Raw genomic sequence first — 14,829 nt, 5'->3', positions numbered from 1 at the left:
TCTTTGAGTAAAAAATAGCAGGCTGACAGATCAGCCCTTTAAAAGTCACTTAACATGTAAATGACAGCCAGGAGAGTATTGGATAATAAAGTCTGGAAGCAACAAGGGCATGGATGAGGGTTTCAGCAGATGTGGAGTTAGAGGCAGATGAGGTTAGGAGGTGGAGTAGGCAGTTAGAGGGGATTGGCTCAGAATCTCAGCTCATGGTCAAAAAGTACACAGGAGGTTGCAAACAGCCCGATTCTGCCAGAGACTGTGGCTTCTGTCTTAGTAACGTTTAGCTGGAGGAAATTGTAACTCATCTAAGACAGTGTTCAAGAGGTAGTTTGACAACAACTTGCATTTATACAGCACCTTTAACACAGTATAGCTCCTTCACAGGCACGTTATCAAACATAATTTGACACTGAGCCACAAGGGGCTATTAGGGCAGATGACAAAAAGCTTGGTCAAAGTAGATTTTAAGAAGCATCTTAAAAGGAGGGGAGTTGGAGAGGTTTAGGGACCAAATTCTAGAGCTTAGGGCCTTGGAAGCTGAAAGCACAGCTGCCAATGGTGGAGCGATTACAATAGGGGATGCACAAGAAGCCAGAATTGGAGGAGCACAGATCTTGAGGGAGATGGGGGATGAGCATTGCCAGACTGGGAACCAATGTAGGTCAGCAAGCACAGTAGAGCATGTCTGGATGATGTCACCTAGGAGCAGATGTAGAAGAGAAGTGAGGACCAAAAAAATCTTGGATGAGGGTCAACCTTGTCAAAGGCTGCAGAGAGGCAGGAGGGATAATGCTCCAGTGTCAATGTAGTTCTGATTTTAATTAAGGCTGGAAACCAGAATTGTGGAAAAGATGGGTATAGATTAAAAAAAAAGTCAATGTTCAAGGAATTGAGGGAAAGGGAGATGTTGGCAGTAGTTTGCAAAAACAGGGTTGGTCCTTTAAGTAAGTGTGCTGATGACAGTTTTGAAAGTGTGGGTGGGGGAAAAGAACAGGATAGTAGCAGAGGGGAAAACCTTTTTAAAATGTCCAGCTGAGCTAATGGTCAGTCAATTCACCTGTATTATACAAAGGGCAAAGAATGTCAATGCACAAGTGATATCCTCTGAAGCACCTTTTTATTAAAATAAACATAGCAGCTTTAAGTACATAAACAATTTCATAAATCAATACATTGTGACCTTACTGTTCATTTTTCCAAGAGCCACCCTCCCTAGCAGCATTCAGGATTACTTGGAAAGCACCCCTTATTTGGTTGGAGTTCTTGGCAAAATCCACTTCAGTTTAAAAAGGTCAATATTAAAAACAAAGTTATACAAGTAGATAGTTTCAAGATCCAGAATTAAGCGACACTGCCACTACAAGAATGCAATTAAAATTCCACAGCCACCTTCTGCATTCGAGGGTAGGTCACATGAATCAAGTCCACTTAAAACCCCTTTTCATTGCATTAAGGCATATTCTCAAATTCAGACTCCAGGTGTGAGAAATCCACCCATTATTAAATCTAGTTAAGATCGCAGCCCATGCCTTTCACGAGGACCCACATCAGAGTTGTGTTTCTTACTGCTCTGTGGTGGGGTCAAAATTCCAGACGGTACAGGGGAACTTCGACTCTGTTCCAACAGCAGTCCTTGCTTAGTGTGAGCATTATCCTGAAAGGAGGGGGGAAAAATTGAAATGAAACATTAGTTATATGGTTGCTCACTGGCCTCGAGTTCATTGGACTGGAGACTTGAATCATGTTGCACAATACAGTTGACTGGAGGAAGGCCCCCATTCAAAGTTGTAAATTTAGTACTCGAGTTCAACAAAAAAGGAAGAAATGTCAAACAGAATGGCTTTCCTCTGAATTTTGTTGTGGCACGACAAGCAACTTAGCAAGAACTTGCATTTATATAGTGTCTTTCATGACCTCATGATGTCCAAGTATTTTAAGTGTAGTCACTACTGTAATTAGGGGGGAAAAAATCCAAATTTGCACACAGCAAGGTCTCAAACAATGTGTGCATTGCTGGATAAATACTGGCCAGGCTGAGAGAACTCTTTGCATAGTGTCATTTCACCTTATGTTCATCAGAGAAGGCAGGTTTAACGTCTCATCCGAAATTCAACACTTCGGCTAGCGCAGCACTCAATATTGCACAAAGATGTCAGCCGGGATTATGGGCTCAAGTTTCAAATGAGACTTCAACCCACAACTTTCTGACTCAGACATGAAAGTGCCACTACTGAGCCAAGAGATTGGTGCAGGTTCAGTTGTTGCTGTGCCATCTAGGAGAATGTGATGGATGGAAATCTCATCTGGGGGGGGGGCAGGGGAAGAAAGAAACCAAGTCACTGCTCTTGGCCACCACCTAAAGGACTTTGAAAGGCAATGCCCTGTCCACCATGACAGGGGAATATAAATAGATTTGGGGAGAGAGAGGCGATAACTTCCTTCACAATCAAAGTGCTGGAAGGAGTCAATGATAGTGCCACCAGGCCCACTGAGCTCCAGATGTCATTACAACCTTGGTCCAAACATGGACAAAAGCTGAATTCCAGAGGCAAGGGGAAAGTGACTGCCCTTGACATCAAGGCAGCATTTGACAGTGTGGCATCAAGGGGACCTAGTAAAATTGAAGTCAATGGGAATCAGGGGGAAAACACTCCACAGGCTGGAGTTATACCTAGCACAAAGGAAGATGGTTCTAGGAGGCCAATCATCTCAGCCCCAGGATATTGCTGCAGGAGTTACTCGGAACTGCCCTAGGCCCAACCATCTTCAGCTGCTTCATCAATGACCTTCCCTCCATCAGAAGGGGGGATGTTTGCTGATTGCAGTGCTCAGTTCCATTCACAACTCTTCGGATAATGAAGCAGTCCATGCCCGCATGCAGCAAGACCTGGATAACATTCAGGCTTGGGTTCATAAGTGGCATGAATGTTACTTGCCACTTAAGTGGCAGGCACTGACTATCTTCAACAAGAGAAAGTTTAACCACCTTGACATTCAAAGGCATTACCATCATTGAATCTCCAACCAACATCCTGGGGGTCACCATTGACCAGAAACTTAACTGGACCAGCCACAAATACTTTGGCTACAAGAGGTGGTCAGCAAGTGACTCACCTCCAAAACCTTGCCACCATCTACAAGGCACAAGTCAGGAGTGTGATGGAATACTCTCCACTTGCCTGGATGAGTGCAGCTCCGACAACACTCAAGAAGCTCGACACCATCCAGGACAAAGAAGCCTGCTTGATTGGCACCCCATCCACTTTAAATATTTAGTCCCTCCACCACTGGTGCACCGTGGCTGCAGTGTGTACCATCTACAAGATGCACTGCAGCAACTCAAGGCTTCGTCGACAGCACCTCCCAAACCCGTGGCCCCCATCACCTAGAAGGAAAAGGGCAGCAGGTGCATGGGAACACAACCACCATCTTCATTTGGAACTATATCAGTTCCTTCATCACTGGGTCAAAAATCTTAGAACCCACTCCCAAGAGCACTGTGGGAATACTTTCACCACAAGGACTGCAGCAGTTCAAGGCAGCAGCTCACCACCACCTTCAACAGCAATTAGGATGGGTAATAATTGCTGGCCTTACCAGTGATACCCACATCATGTGAATGAATAAAAATGTAGCTGGGTGCATGGTGGAAAAGGGATAGAAAAAAAGATACCTACTAAAAGCAATGGGTTACAGTAACTAGTTTACCTCAATTACTTATGACTGATGTTTAGTGAAAGTTTATGTAGACAGATTGTACAATAATAAGCTATTAAATGCAAAGATCCAACTTAAACAAGTTACAGAAAAAACTTTAATACTCCATTGAGGGGCAGCCAATACTGATTCTACTATTTTGCATATGGTACCTGTTGTCAGTTAATTAAATGTAGATGGTTGTGCAATATATAAAGTCCTATATATCAAATGAACCTTACCAATAATGACAAACTGTTGGAGTGTGTCTGTATATTGTGCACATCCTCTGGACAGACACCTTTCAAATTCTTGAGTTTTATACTTCCCACTTCCCTCAAGGCCATAGCAAATGGAACCATCCATTTCACACATCCTTCTATTTCACTCCATTCAAAACCTAAGCATCAAATAAGATTTGTTAATTGCAATACTTGGTGTTATTAAAATTTACATTTGGCTTAAGCATCACCCTACCTGAGACTTTGTGAACTAATTCACAAGAAGAAAAGTGATACAAAGCTGAAGCTGCTGTAACTCCATATGTGAACTCCAAACACTTGAGATCCAAAATACAAAGATCCAATAGCTGTAAAGAGAACAAGAAAGGTTGTCCGTTACCATTACAAAGCAAGCAGAAAAGATTGGTTGCTATGAAGAGGGGTGTCAAACATACAGCCTGCAGAACTGTTTAATCTAACCATATGCTGTGCTTAAGGTTGGTTTGCATTAGGTAACTGGGGAATAGGGGTCAGGCTGGGGGAAGAGGGACTGGGTTATGTGGACATTGGTCCCAGCATTTCCTGTCAAGCCAGGAGCAGCAGCCTGCAGTAGTGCTGTGGAGCTGGGAGATGCAGTCTTTTCCTACCATTTCTTCAGAACTGAGCCAAGGCAGAGACCTAAAAAATAGATAAATTAAAATCACTGATGACTAGGCATTAGGACTTTTGAACCATTTTCCTTTTTTCCCCCCCAATACCAGTGCACATCACACCATTCCTTAACTAGCATAATTGTCACTGTTGGTTTTCAGCTGTACGCTTGAAGAACCGAGCTCTTTATTTCTCCACTTGTGACAAAATGCCTAACTGACCGCACAGCAAGGAACAGAATTTCTTGCACTAACATGCCACACCACAAGCCCATGAGGAAAAAGTTAAAATTTGTACTGTAATCTCAGACTTGTTACACTAGGAACCAAATGGAGAAACATGCATTTAGTATAATTGTTGCACTACAACTTGTCAACAGTAGCCAAAACAAATGGAGTAAATGTCTGAAATGATTTACCTCCATTACTTGAACAAATGTTTCTTGAGGGTACTGTGGTACCAATATTTCATACATTTCTTTCAAATATGCAACTTGCATGTAGATGTTAAGCCAAGATACAATGGTTATTGGACACAAACTCCACTTCAGAGCCTAGAACAATGAATATAACAATCAATAATCTGCTACACAAAACTGAGCCCAATGAACCTTATTGAAGGTCTGCAAAATCTCAACTAACCAGAGGTCAGTTAAGATTTGCTTTGCATTCAAGACTATTAAATAAACCCTCAGACATTCTTGTTTCTTGATCCATCCTATACATTAAGTTATTAACCATATAAAAGGATTCAGCTGAAAAACATGCAGAACTTTAACATTTCCAATTATAGAGTACCTTCAGAACAACAAGTTCCATGTTGAGGATTTCTTCTTCTGTGCAAGCTCCATCAGTAACATAGGCAAACTGGTGCAGCTTTGGTGGGTAGATTTCCTGCAAAAAGCCATAATTAAGTGCACTGTAATTGCATAGGAGATAGAAACAATTCAAGAATCTAGTATATAACTTGCCCTACCTCCAGCTTTGCAGCAATAAATAAAGCTGAAATACCAATAAGCTGCAATCGTGTTTTCACAATATTTTGCTGTGTTGCCATAAACCGATCAAAGAAGTCCTGGGCTAAATAAAGTGTTTCTCGGTGTAGCTTGTAGACTTCACAAACCTTTTTTCAGTGGTAGGAAAAAAAAGTCAATTTCTAACAGGTAGGATCAATTTAGCTATTGCCAAAGAAATACATTTCCTCATTAATCTTTTGAATTTATAGAAGCATTCCTGCAAAACTAACTAGAATTGATAGCTTCAAAGCCACAATACAACATTCGACAGGTCTTGTCTTAGCCCGAGCACTCCACAAACCTGCTGTTATTTCACATGAAACAGCAGCTTGGGCAAGATGGTCTACCATTTCAACACAACTGCAAGAAAGACACTGGAACTTCAGCACTCTGCTATGTGGGTTTTGGGTGGCTCCAAAGTACTGCATTATATTATAGACTAATAAGTATAACAGCACTTGACAGGTGAAGGACTTTCAACAGTTAGATAAATAAATCCATATGTAGCACCTCAGCCCAGAGTAATATGAAGGGGGGTTTGGGGGGGGGGGGCAGTGGAAGAGCAAAGGAGAAGATGATTGTACCATTCATTACCTATGGCCATTTCATCCTTTGAGTACTTTTGAAGTGTAGTCACTGTTGTAATGTAGGGGAATGTGGCAGCCAATCTGTGCACTGCAAAGTCTCACAACAATTAGATTAGTAACCAGATAATCTGCTTTAGTGATGTTGGTTGAGTGATAAATATTGGCCAGAAGACCCTGCTCTTTGAACAGTGCCATGGCATCTTATTCCCATGAGGGGGTAGATGGGGTTCCATTTAATGTGCTGCTTTGAGTGTCAACCTAGATTATGTGCTCAAGTCTGAGTGGGGCTTGAACCCACAACTTTGAGGCAAGAATGTTGCCACTGAAAGAAAAAAAACACTAATAGATTTAAGAATGGCCTACTCCTGTTCTTATATGCCAAGCTATTCTTGCACCACCATCCTGACTTGGACATATTCTATCACTGGGTCAAAATCCTAACTGGCACCATCGCAAGAACTACAGTAGTTCAAGCTGATGGCCCATCAACTTTCAGGGTACTAAAGATAAGCAATAAATGTGACTTCACCCACATCCCATGAATTAAAAAAGTTCCAAAATCAATGTTCATTTGAATTGGGAGTCCCTCTCAGGGAGGAGGCATTTCAGGTTTAATTTTTTAAAAATCAGCCATAAATCAAAAGTTAAATAGTAGAGTACTCTTAGTGGAGTCCTTACCTCCATTAGCCAGTCTAGAAGAATAGTCCTCATCTTAGGTTGCAAGAGTGGATGTTTTTGCAAAACATCTTTGTCTCTCAAGTATGTCTGTTCCTTCTTCAGTAGAATATTCCATACTTCATCTCGATTTGCCCAGCTATTGGTATTTAAAAAAACAAAACTGCATAACATGATTGCAAGAAAAGGAAGCTTTGCATAAGTCAATCTGGTTAATGGTTGCTCACACTATGCACTTAATATACATCCAAGGTACTTGAATAGTGCAGGTGAATACACTTACCAGAATACTGGTAATGGTGAAGCTCTAGTTGGAGTGACCAAGACATTTTTGAACATGTGCTGCACATAACTAGCAGAATTTGATGTAACCATGACATCTGGATTTGTGTGTGATGTTGAAGTGAGTCTGTATGGACTCATACAGTTGGCTTTAGGATTCCAGCAAGCCTGCAATTAAAGTCAATTTTGCAAACACATTAGAAAGATAATTACAACAGCCCTTTCACCTCTAGGACTAGGTTTGAATTCAGCTTAAAATGATAGCAAAGGAAAGACACATCCCAGCTATAAAGTCTCAGTTGGGTTGACCAATCCTCCCCAATAAATTTTAGTGGTACCACATTAAGGAGGAAGGGCTTGATTGTTTCCCTGCTTAACTAACTAGGTTAATGCTGGCCTACTCAAAATTGGACCTTTAGTATTAGATACATTCAAAATATCAAATCATATACACTCAAAGGAGCATGTTGCACTTACACCACACAAAAAACAGTGACACTTCAAAGATTGATACAGGTGTACAAGGAAACATTATATATAGTAAATTCACTGCAGTACAAGTATCCTAGGCCAGTTTCATGCCAGTAATTAGGTGTAGGCAAGTTTCATTGCACACCATACATCATTCTGGGATTCTAGATCAGCTCCAACAATGGGACTGGAACTAGTATAGCAATTCTACTGCCAGACAACCTACTTAAGTAAGTCTGGATTGTGGCTTGAATCAGTGACAGTCAGTTGCTTCTAAAGCCTTACAGACCAGGAAAGTCCCAGGACTGTTGCCTGAATGCTGGAAAAAAGGTCAAGGTTCATGCTCCTGATCCTGTTCACACATTTTGAACATGAAGTAACAATCAGATTTAGTCGTGTTTTCCTTGCAGTCAAATAACCAAGCACACAATGTCTGGACTAACAAGAATTGGCATTTGGGTGGTCTACTTGTTGTCCTCAAAACATTTGACTGCTGTAGTACAAGATCAACATCCACATGCCACCACCCCAATGCCAACACTTTCTACCCAGGCTTACAAGAATGACCACTTGAGTAAGGCACTGGAGGTTGGCTGGTAGTGTTGGAACCATGCCCCAGCATCCATCAGTGCCTTCAGTTAGAAGAGAACATTAGGCCTGGGAATCAGGTTGAAAAGAAAGCCAAGGTTAAAAAATACAGCAAGAATTCTGCAAAGTTACTGTACATTTAACTAGGTCAGATGCTACATGAAATTAAGATGGTTACTGGTAGAGAGTAATATTCCCTTTAAGCTGTGGGGTGCTTTGGATCTCCCATGGAGCCAGCTCACCAGCTTTTCAATGGGAAAAACACCACATGCATGGTATTTTGAATGGGCACCCCAAAAATTACAGGAACATAGAGGACCTATGGCAAATCAAGATTGCCCAGGTGACAGCTAGGTATTCTGGTCACCAGACCATTTACAATGTGCAAGTGCTGCCATTATACTAGTGACAGTTCACTGGATGAAGTTTTTAAACAGAGTATAATTTGAGCTGATTTGAACTACAAAATGCAGAGAACGAGGTAAAGCAACATTAAAACTTAACACCCAAATTTCTGCCTCGATATCCTATATCTGTTGGTAAACAAAGTGCAGTCCATTAGTCAGATATGGCCTCTTAAGCCCCATCTAACTGGTCCACAGAACCCTGGTGAAAGTTCCATTGTCAATGACATCTTAGTCTGCTAGGTGGGACTTTACCAAAGTCCTCTTCCTTGGTAACTACTGATGCAAAGTATTCATTTAGTACCTCAGCCATGCCTTCAGCCTCCACCAATAGAACCCCATTTTGGTCCCTAATCGGCCTCACCGCTCTTCAGTCAACCCTTTTACTGTTAATATGCCTGTAGATCAGGGGAGTTATCCCCAGTGTCCTGGCCAATATTTATCCCTCAATCAACATCACAAACAGGTTATCTAGTCACCACACTGCAGTTTGTGGGAGCTTGCTGTGTGCAAATTGGCTGCCACATTTCCTACACTTCAAAAAGTACTTCATTGGCTATAAAGCACTTTGGGACGTCCAGTGGTTTTGAAAGGTGCTATATAAATGCAAGTCTTTCTTTAGAAGACCTTTGGATTCCCTTTTATGTTAGCTGTCAATCTATTTTCATACCGTCTTTGCCCGTATTATTTCCTTGATCACTTTTCTGTACTTTGTATATTCAGCCCGATTCTCCCTTGTATTATCAAGCAGACATCGCCTATGCCCCCTTTTTCTGCTTCATCCTACTAATTCCTTTGTCATCCAGGGAGCTCTGGCTTTGGTTGCCCTCCCTTTTTGCCACTTGTAGGAATGTACAGGCTGTACCCAAACCATCTCTTCTTTAAAAGCCATCATTGCTCTATTACATTTTTGCCTGCCAGTCTTAGAGTCCAATTTACCCAGGCCAGTTCTCCTTAAAATTTGCTGAAATTAGCCCTCCTCCAGTTAAGTAATTTTATTCTAGATTGCTCTCATCCTTCTGCATAACTAATCCATACCATATGATATTTCAGAGGACACAAAAACTGGAAGTATAGTATACAGTGAGGAAGATAGTAATAGACTTCAAGACAGACAGGCTGGTGGAATGGGTGGACATATGTCAAATGAAATTTAATGCAAAGAAGTGTGAGGCGATACATTTTGGCAGGAAGAATGAGGAGAGACCATACAAAGACCAGAACATAAGAAATAGAGCAGGAGTTGGCCTTATTCCAAAACTATGCCCCCTAGTTCTAGATTCCCCCATGAGGGGAACATCCACTCAGCATCTACCCCATCAAGCCCCTCAGAATCTTATGTTTCAAGAAGATCATCTCATTCTTCTAAACTCCAATGAGTGCAGGCCCAACTTGCTCAACCTTTCCTCATAAGACAACCCCTTCAACTCAGGAATCAACCTAGTGAACCTTCTCTGAACTGCCTCCAATGCAAGTATATCCCTCCTTAAATAAAAAGGAGACCAAAACTGTACATAGTACTCTAGATGTGGTCTCACCAATGCTCTGTACAGTTGTAGCAAGACTTCCCTACTCCATTCCCCTTGCAATAAAGGCCAACATTCCATTTGCCTTCCTAATTACTTGCTGTACCTGCAATGCTAACTTTGTTTCATGTACGAGGACACCCAGATCCCTCTGTAGTCCCTCTCCATTTAAATAATATTTGCTTTTCTATTCTTCCTACTAAAGTGGATAACCTCATTTTCCCACATTATACTCCATCTGCCAAATTTTTGATCACTCACTTAACCTATCTATATTCCTTTGCAGACACTGTCCTCCTCACAACTTGCTTTCCCATCTATCTTTGTAAGAGTCAGCAAATTTGGCTACAGTACACTCGGTCCCTTCATCCAAGTCATTGATATAGATAGATTGTAAATAGTGGAGGCCCCAACACTGATCCCTGTGGCACCCCACGAGTTAGTTTGCCAACCTGAAAATGACCCATTTATCCAGACTGTTTGTTAGCCAATCCTCTATCCATGCTAATATATTACTCCAACACCATGAGCTCTTTACTTGTGCAGTAACCTTTTTTATGTGGCACCTTATCAAATGCCTTTTGAAAATCCAAATACACTACATCTACTGGTTCCCCTTTATCCACCCTGCTTGTTACATCCTCGAAGAACACTAATAAATTTGTCAAACACTATTTCCCCTTCATAATAAAACCATGTTGACTCTGCTTGATTGTATGATTTTCAAAATGTCCTGCTACTACTTCCTTAATAATGGATTCCAGCATTTTCCCCAATGACAGATGTTAGGCTAACTGGCCTATAGTTTCCCACTTTGTCTCCCTCCTTTCTTGAATATGAGCATTACATTTGCAGTTTTCCAATCCACTGGGACCTTTCTAGAATCCAAGGAATTTTGGAAGATTACAACCAATGCAGCCACAATCCCTGCAGCCACTTCTTTTAAGACCCCAGGATGCCAGCCATCAGGTCCAGGGGACTTGGCAAACTAATGGGGCTAAAGGCTGACAAGTACTTTTTCTCTAGTGATAGTGATTGTTTTAAGTTCCTCCCTTGATTTTCCATTATTATTGGGATGCTTTTAGTGTCTTCTACCATGAAGACAGATACAAAATATTTGTTCAAAGTCTCTGCCATTTCCTTGTTTCCCCATTATTAATTCCCCAGTCTCATCCTCTAAGGGACCAACATTTACTTTAGCTACTCTTCCTTTTCAGGATGATTTGGACAGGTTGGGTGATTGGGCAGAAGCGTGGCAGATGCAATGTAACGTGGATAAATGCATGGTTATCCACTTTGGTGTCAAAAACAGAAAGGCAGACTATTATCTGAATGGCAATAGATTGGGAGAAGGGGAAGTGCAACGAGACCTGGGTGTCCTTGTGCACCAGTCGCTGAAGGTAAGCATGCAGGTGCAGCAGGCAGTGAAGGCGGCAAATGGTATGTTGGCCTTCATAGCAAAAGGGTTTGAGTACAGGAGCAAGGATGTCCTGCTGTTGTACAGGGCCTTGGTGAGACCACACCTTGAGTACTGTGTGCAGTTTTGGTCACCTTATCTGAGGAAGGATGTTCTTGTCATGGAAGGAGTTCAGCAAAGATTCACAAGGCTGATCCCTGGGATGGCAGGAATGACGCATGAGGAGAGATTAGGTCGATTGGGCTTATACTCGCTGGAGTTTAGAAGAATGAGGGGGGATCTCATCGAAACTTATAAAATTCTGACAGGTCTGGACAAACTAGATGCAGGTAGAATGTTCCCGATGGTCGGAGAGTCCAGAACCAGGAGTCATAGTCTAAGGATAAGGGGGTAAGCCATTTAGGACAGATATAAAAAGGAAGAATTTCTTCACCCAGAGAGAGTGGTGAACCTGTGGAATTCTCTACCACAGAAGGCGGTTGAGGCCAAGTCTTTAAATATATTCAAGAAGGAGTTAGATATATTTCTTCGAGCTAAAGGTATCAAGGGATATGGGGAGAAGGCAGGTACGGGGTACTGAGTTTGGATGATCAGCCATGATCTCATCGAATGGCAGAGCAGGCTCGAGGGGCCGAATGGCCTACTCCTGCTCCTATCTTCTATGTTTCTATGAAGCTCTATACTTGAGAATACTCACTAAATGGTACAATTTTAAAGGAGGTGCAAGAACAAAGACCCAAGGGTGCTTGTGCACAAATCTTTTGAAGGTGGCAGGACTGGTTAACAAATCAGTTAATAAAGCATATGGGATCCTGGGCTTTAAATAGAGGCAGAGTGTACAAAAGCATACACACACAAAGTTTGGCCCCAGCTGGAGTAGTGTCCAATTCTGGGCACCACACTTTAGGAAGGACATGAAGGCTTTAGAGAGGGTACAGAAGAGATTTACTAGAATGGTTCCAGGGATGAGGGATTAGAGTTACTTGGACAGACTGGAGAAGATGGAGTTGTTCTCCTTAGAGCAGAACAGGTACAGTAATAGGAGATTTGCTAGGTGTTTAAAATCATTAAGGGTTTAGATAAAGTAAATAGATAGAAACTGTTTCCAATGGCTCGATAATGAGTGCACACAGATTTAAGGTGATTGACCAAAGAATCAGGAGACATGAGGGGAAAACTTTTACACAACGAGTGGTTAGGATCTGGAATGTACTGCCCAATAGGGTGGGGCATACATAGTCAGTAGTAGCATTCAAAAGGGAATTAGATAAATACTTGGAGAATAAAATTGCTGGGGTATGGGGAAAGAGCAGGGGAGTGGACTAACTGGATTGCTCTTCGAAAGAGCCTACACAAATGCAATGGCCTCCTATGCTGTACTATTCCATGATTCTAGGTTTGCTGATTTATTAAAGACTCCTCACTACTACCCTCTTAAGTGAATAAACCCCAAATCCATCTGGAATTTAGTTTTTGAGGGGGGGGGGGGGGGGGGGGGGGAGAAAGAGAGGAGGAAGAAACAGAGGAAGGAAAAGTATTTTTATATGAATTTAATTACACAGAGCACTGGTGGTTGGTGGTTTCTAGCAGTTTATATTGGGCTCACCGGCTCCATGATATGCAACTAAGTGACCCACAAAGACAAACATGTCCCATAGGATCATGGCCCAGATGTATATAGGAAAACATAAATGTATAGCAATGAAATTCAGTTTACCCAATATGTTGAAACTATCAGCCATCTCAGGATTAAAATTGAATTTAGAAAAAGATGTAGCTAGTAAAATTAATGCTTAAATAAAATTACAGACCTAGTATGTAGTTACCTGTTTTTCATATGGTTTCGTTGCCTGCACTTCTGTAACTTCATCCAAGTCTTGCAAACACTACGATCAGAAAAGATTGATTACCACATTTAGAGACTTAGGAAACGTGCTAATGCACAATGGCACATTCGTGTGCGGTTAAACTCACAATAGCAACGTCTGCTTTTCGCTTTCTGGAACGCAGCACAACCCCTTTCGTTTCTTCGGTCTTTGTTGAGTGGTCTTCTATGCTTTCACTAAAGAGAAATAAAAGCTTAAAAATACACATATGCTCATAATGGCGAAAGACATTATACAGATTAGGCCGCTGGAGCTGCACACCATGAATTATATATAACTAGCAACACGCACTGCTTCAACTCAAGTTAAAAATTTACCTTTTTCTGGGCATCTTCGGAGTTAGTTATGCGGGTTAAATAAATCCTGTAATTCAGAAGGGACAGGGCCAGAGTAAGTTATTGTCGCTGGTTAAGTTTGCTGCTCCTTCTCCAACTTCCACTTACAAGAAAGAGAGCTCAAGAGCTGCCTTTACGTCTGAGCGCCAGGCTGATGAGCGCGGGATGGGGAAGGCTCCTTCGGCCCAGTCACATTACAAATGCCGGTAACAAGCAGAGCCCACTCCCCGCCAGCCTGAAGCCCGACCCGAAAGCCGACCCCCTGCTCTTACCGCGCTCCGAAAGCGCGCCGGCTGCTCTCGGCGCGCACCCGAAGATGGCCGAAGCCGGGAGCCCTCGATTCGGGAGACGCGCTGCTGCCGCCCTCAGTACTGATCAGACCCCGCCCGCTCCCCGCTCATCGGCATCATCAGGGCAACGCACCGGGAGAGTGGACAGGATCAGCTCAGGGGTCAGCACCAACCCCGGGTCCCTGTCCCCTTTCCACTGGTGTGGGTCCTGGTGGTCAGCCCCCTAGCCCGCTTCCATCAGTGCCAGGTCCTAGCCTAGTGCTCAGACCCGGCTCCCGCTCTTACCCGGGGCCGGGTCCTGTCCTAGATGTTCAGACCCGGCTCCCGCTCTTACCCGGTGCCGGGTCCTACCCTAGTGCCTAGACCCGGCTCCCGCTCTTACCCGGTGCCGGGTCCTGTCAGTGCCCAGACCCGGCTCCCGCTCTTACCCGATGCCGGGTCCTATTCTAGTGCCCAGACCCGGCTCCCGCTCGTACCCGGTGCCGGGTCCTATCCTAGTGCTCAGACCCGGCTCCCGCTCTTACCCGGTGCCGGGTCCTATTCTAGTGCCCAGACCCGGCTCCGGGTCCTATCCTAGTGCCCAGACCCGGCTCCCGCTCTTACCCGGTGCCGGGTCCTATTCTAGTGCCCAGACCCGGCTCCTGCTCGTACCCGGTGCCGGGTCCTATCCTAGTGCTCAGACCCGGCTCCCGCTCTTACCCAATGGCACTTCATAGAAAGCCGGGCAGCCGCGCCTCACTGCGCCTGCGCTGCTCCCTTTAAATCGCTGGCGGGAGTGGAGCGCGCGC

At 43.3% G+C, this 14,829-nt stretch overlaps 1 protein-coding gene across 3 annotated transcripts; it reads right to left on the bottom strand.

Moving 5' to 3' along the window:
• Positions 1–1,097: 1,097 nt before the first annotated feature.
• On the bottom strand, positions 1,098–14,827 carry ccne1 (cyclin E1). Of its 3 annotated transcripts, none has more exons than XM_085991546.1 (12): positions 14,741–14,827; positions 13,734–13,779; positions 13,505–13,592; positions 13,357–13,416; positions 7,126–7,292; positions 6,846–6,981; positions 5,541–5,687; positions 5,363–5,458; positions 4,984–5,118; positions 4,171–4,282; positions 3,936–4,093; positions 1,098–1,651 (listed from the first exon to the last, which is right to left on the bottom strand). In XM_085991546.1, the coding sequence occupies exons 2-12, from the start codon at positions 13,745–13,747 to the stop codon at positions 1,508–1,510; spliced, it is 1,257 nt and encodes a 418-aa protein (XP_085847672.1). In that variant the 5' UTR covers positions 13,748–13,779; positions 14,741–14,827; the 3' UTR covers positions 1,098–1,507. The 3 variants fall into 3 exon arrangements, with proteins under 3 accessions (XP_085847672.1, XP_085847673.1, XP_085847674.1); XM_085991547.1 differs by lacking the exon at positions 14,741–14,827 and adding an exon at positions 14,566–14,589; XM_085991548.1 differs by lacking the exon at positions 4,984–5,118.
• Between the last annotated feature and the right edge of the window lie 2 nt (positions 14,828–14,829).

Source organism: Somniosus microcephalus, chromosome 6 (genome assembly GCF_052327205.1).
Source record: "Somniosus microcephalus isolate GS21.2 chromosome 6, FLI_Smic_1.0, whole genome shotgun sequence".
Taxonomy (NCBI): domain Eukaryota; kingdom Metazoa; phylum Chordata; class Chondrichthyes; order Squaliformes; family Somniosidae; genus Somniosus; species Somniosus microcephalus.
The sequence above is the reverse complement of the archived record's forward strand: the minus strand, read 5'-3'. Positions and strand labels throughout refer to the sequence as shown.

Coding starts and splice junctions, on each gene's coding strand:
- ccne1 (XM_085991546.1), bottom strand. Junction 13,417..13,504: donor GAAAAGCAGACGTTGCTATT/GTGAGTTTAACC, acceptor TTCTGATCGTAG/TGTTTGCAAGACTTGGATGA. Junction 6,982..7,125: donor TCACCATTACCAGTATTCTG/GTAAGTGTATTC, acceptor AAATACCAATAG/CTGGGCAAATCGAGATGAAG.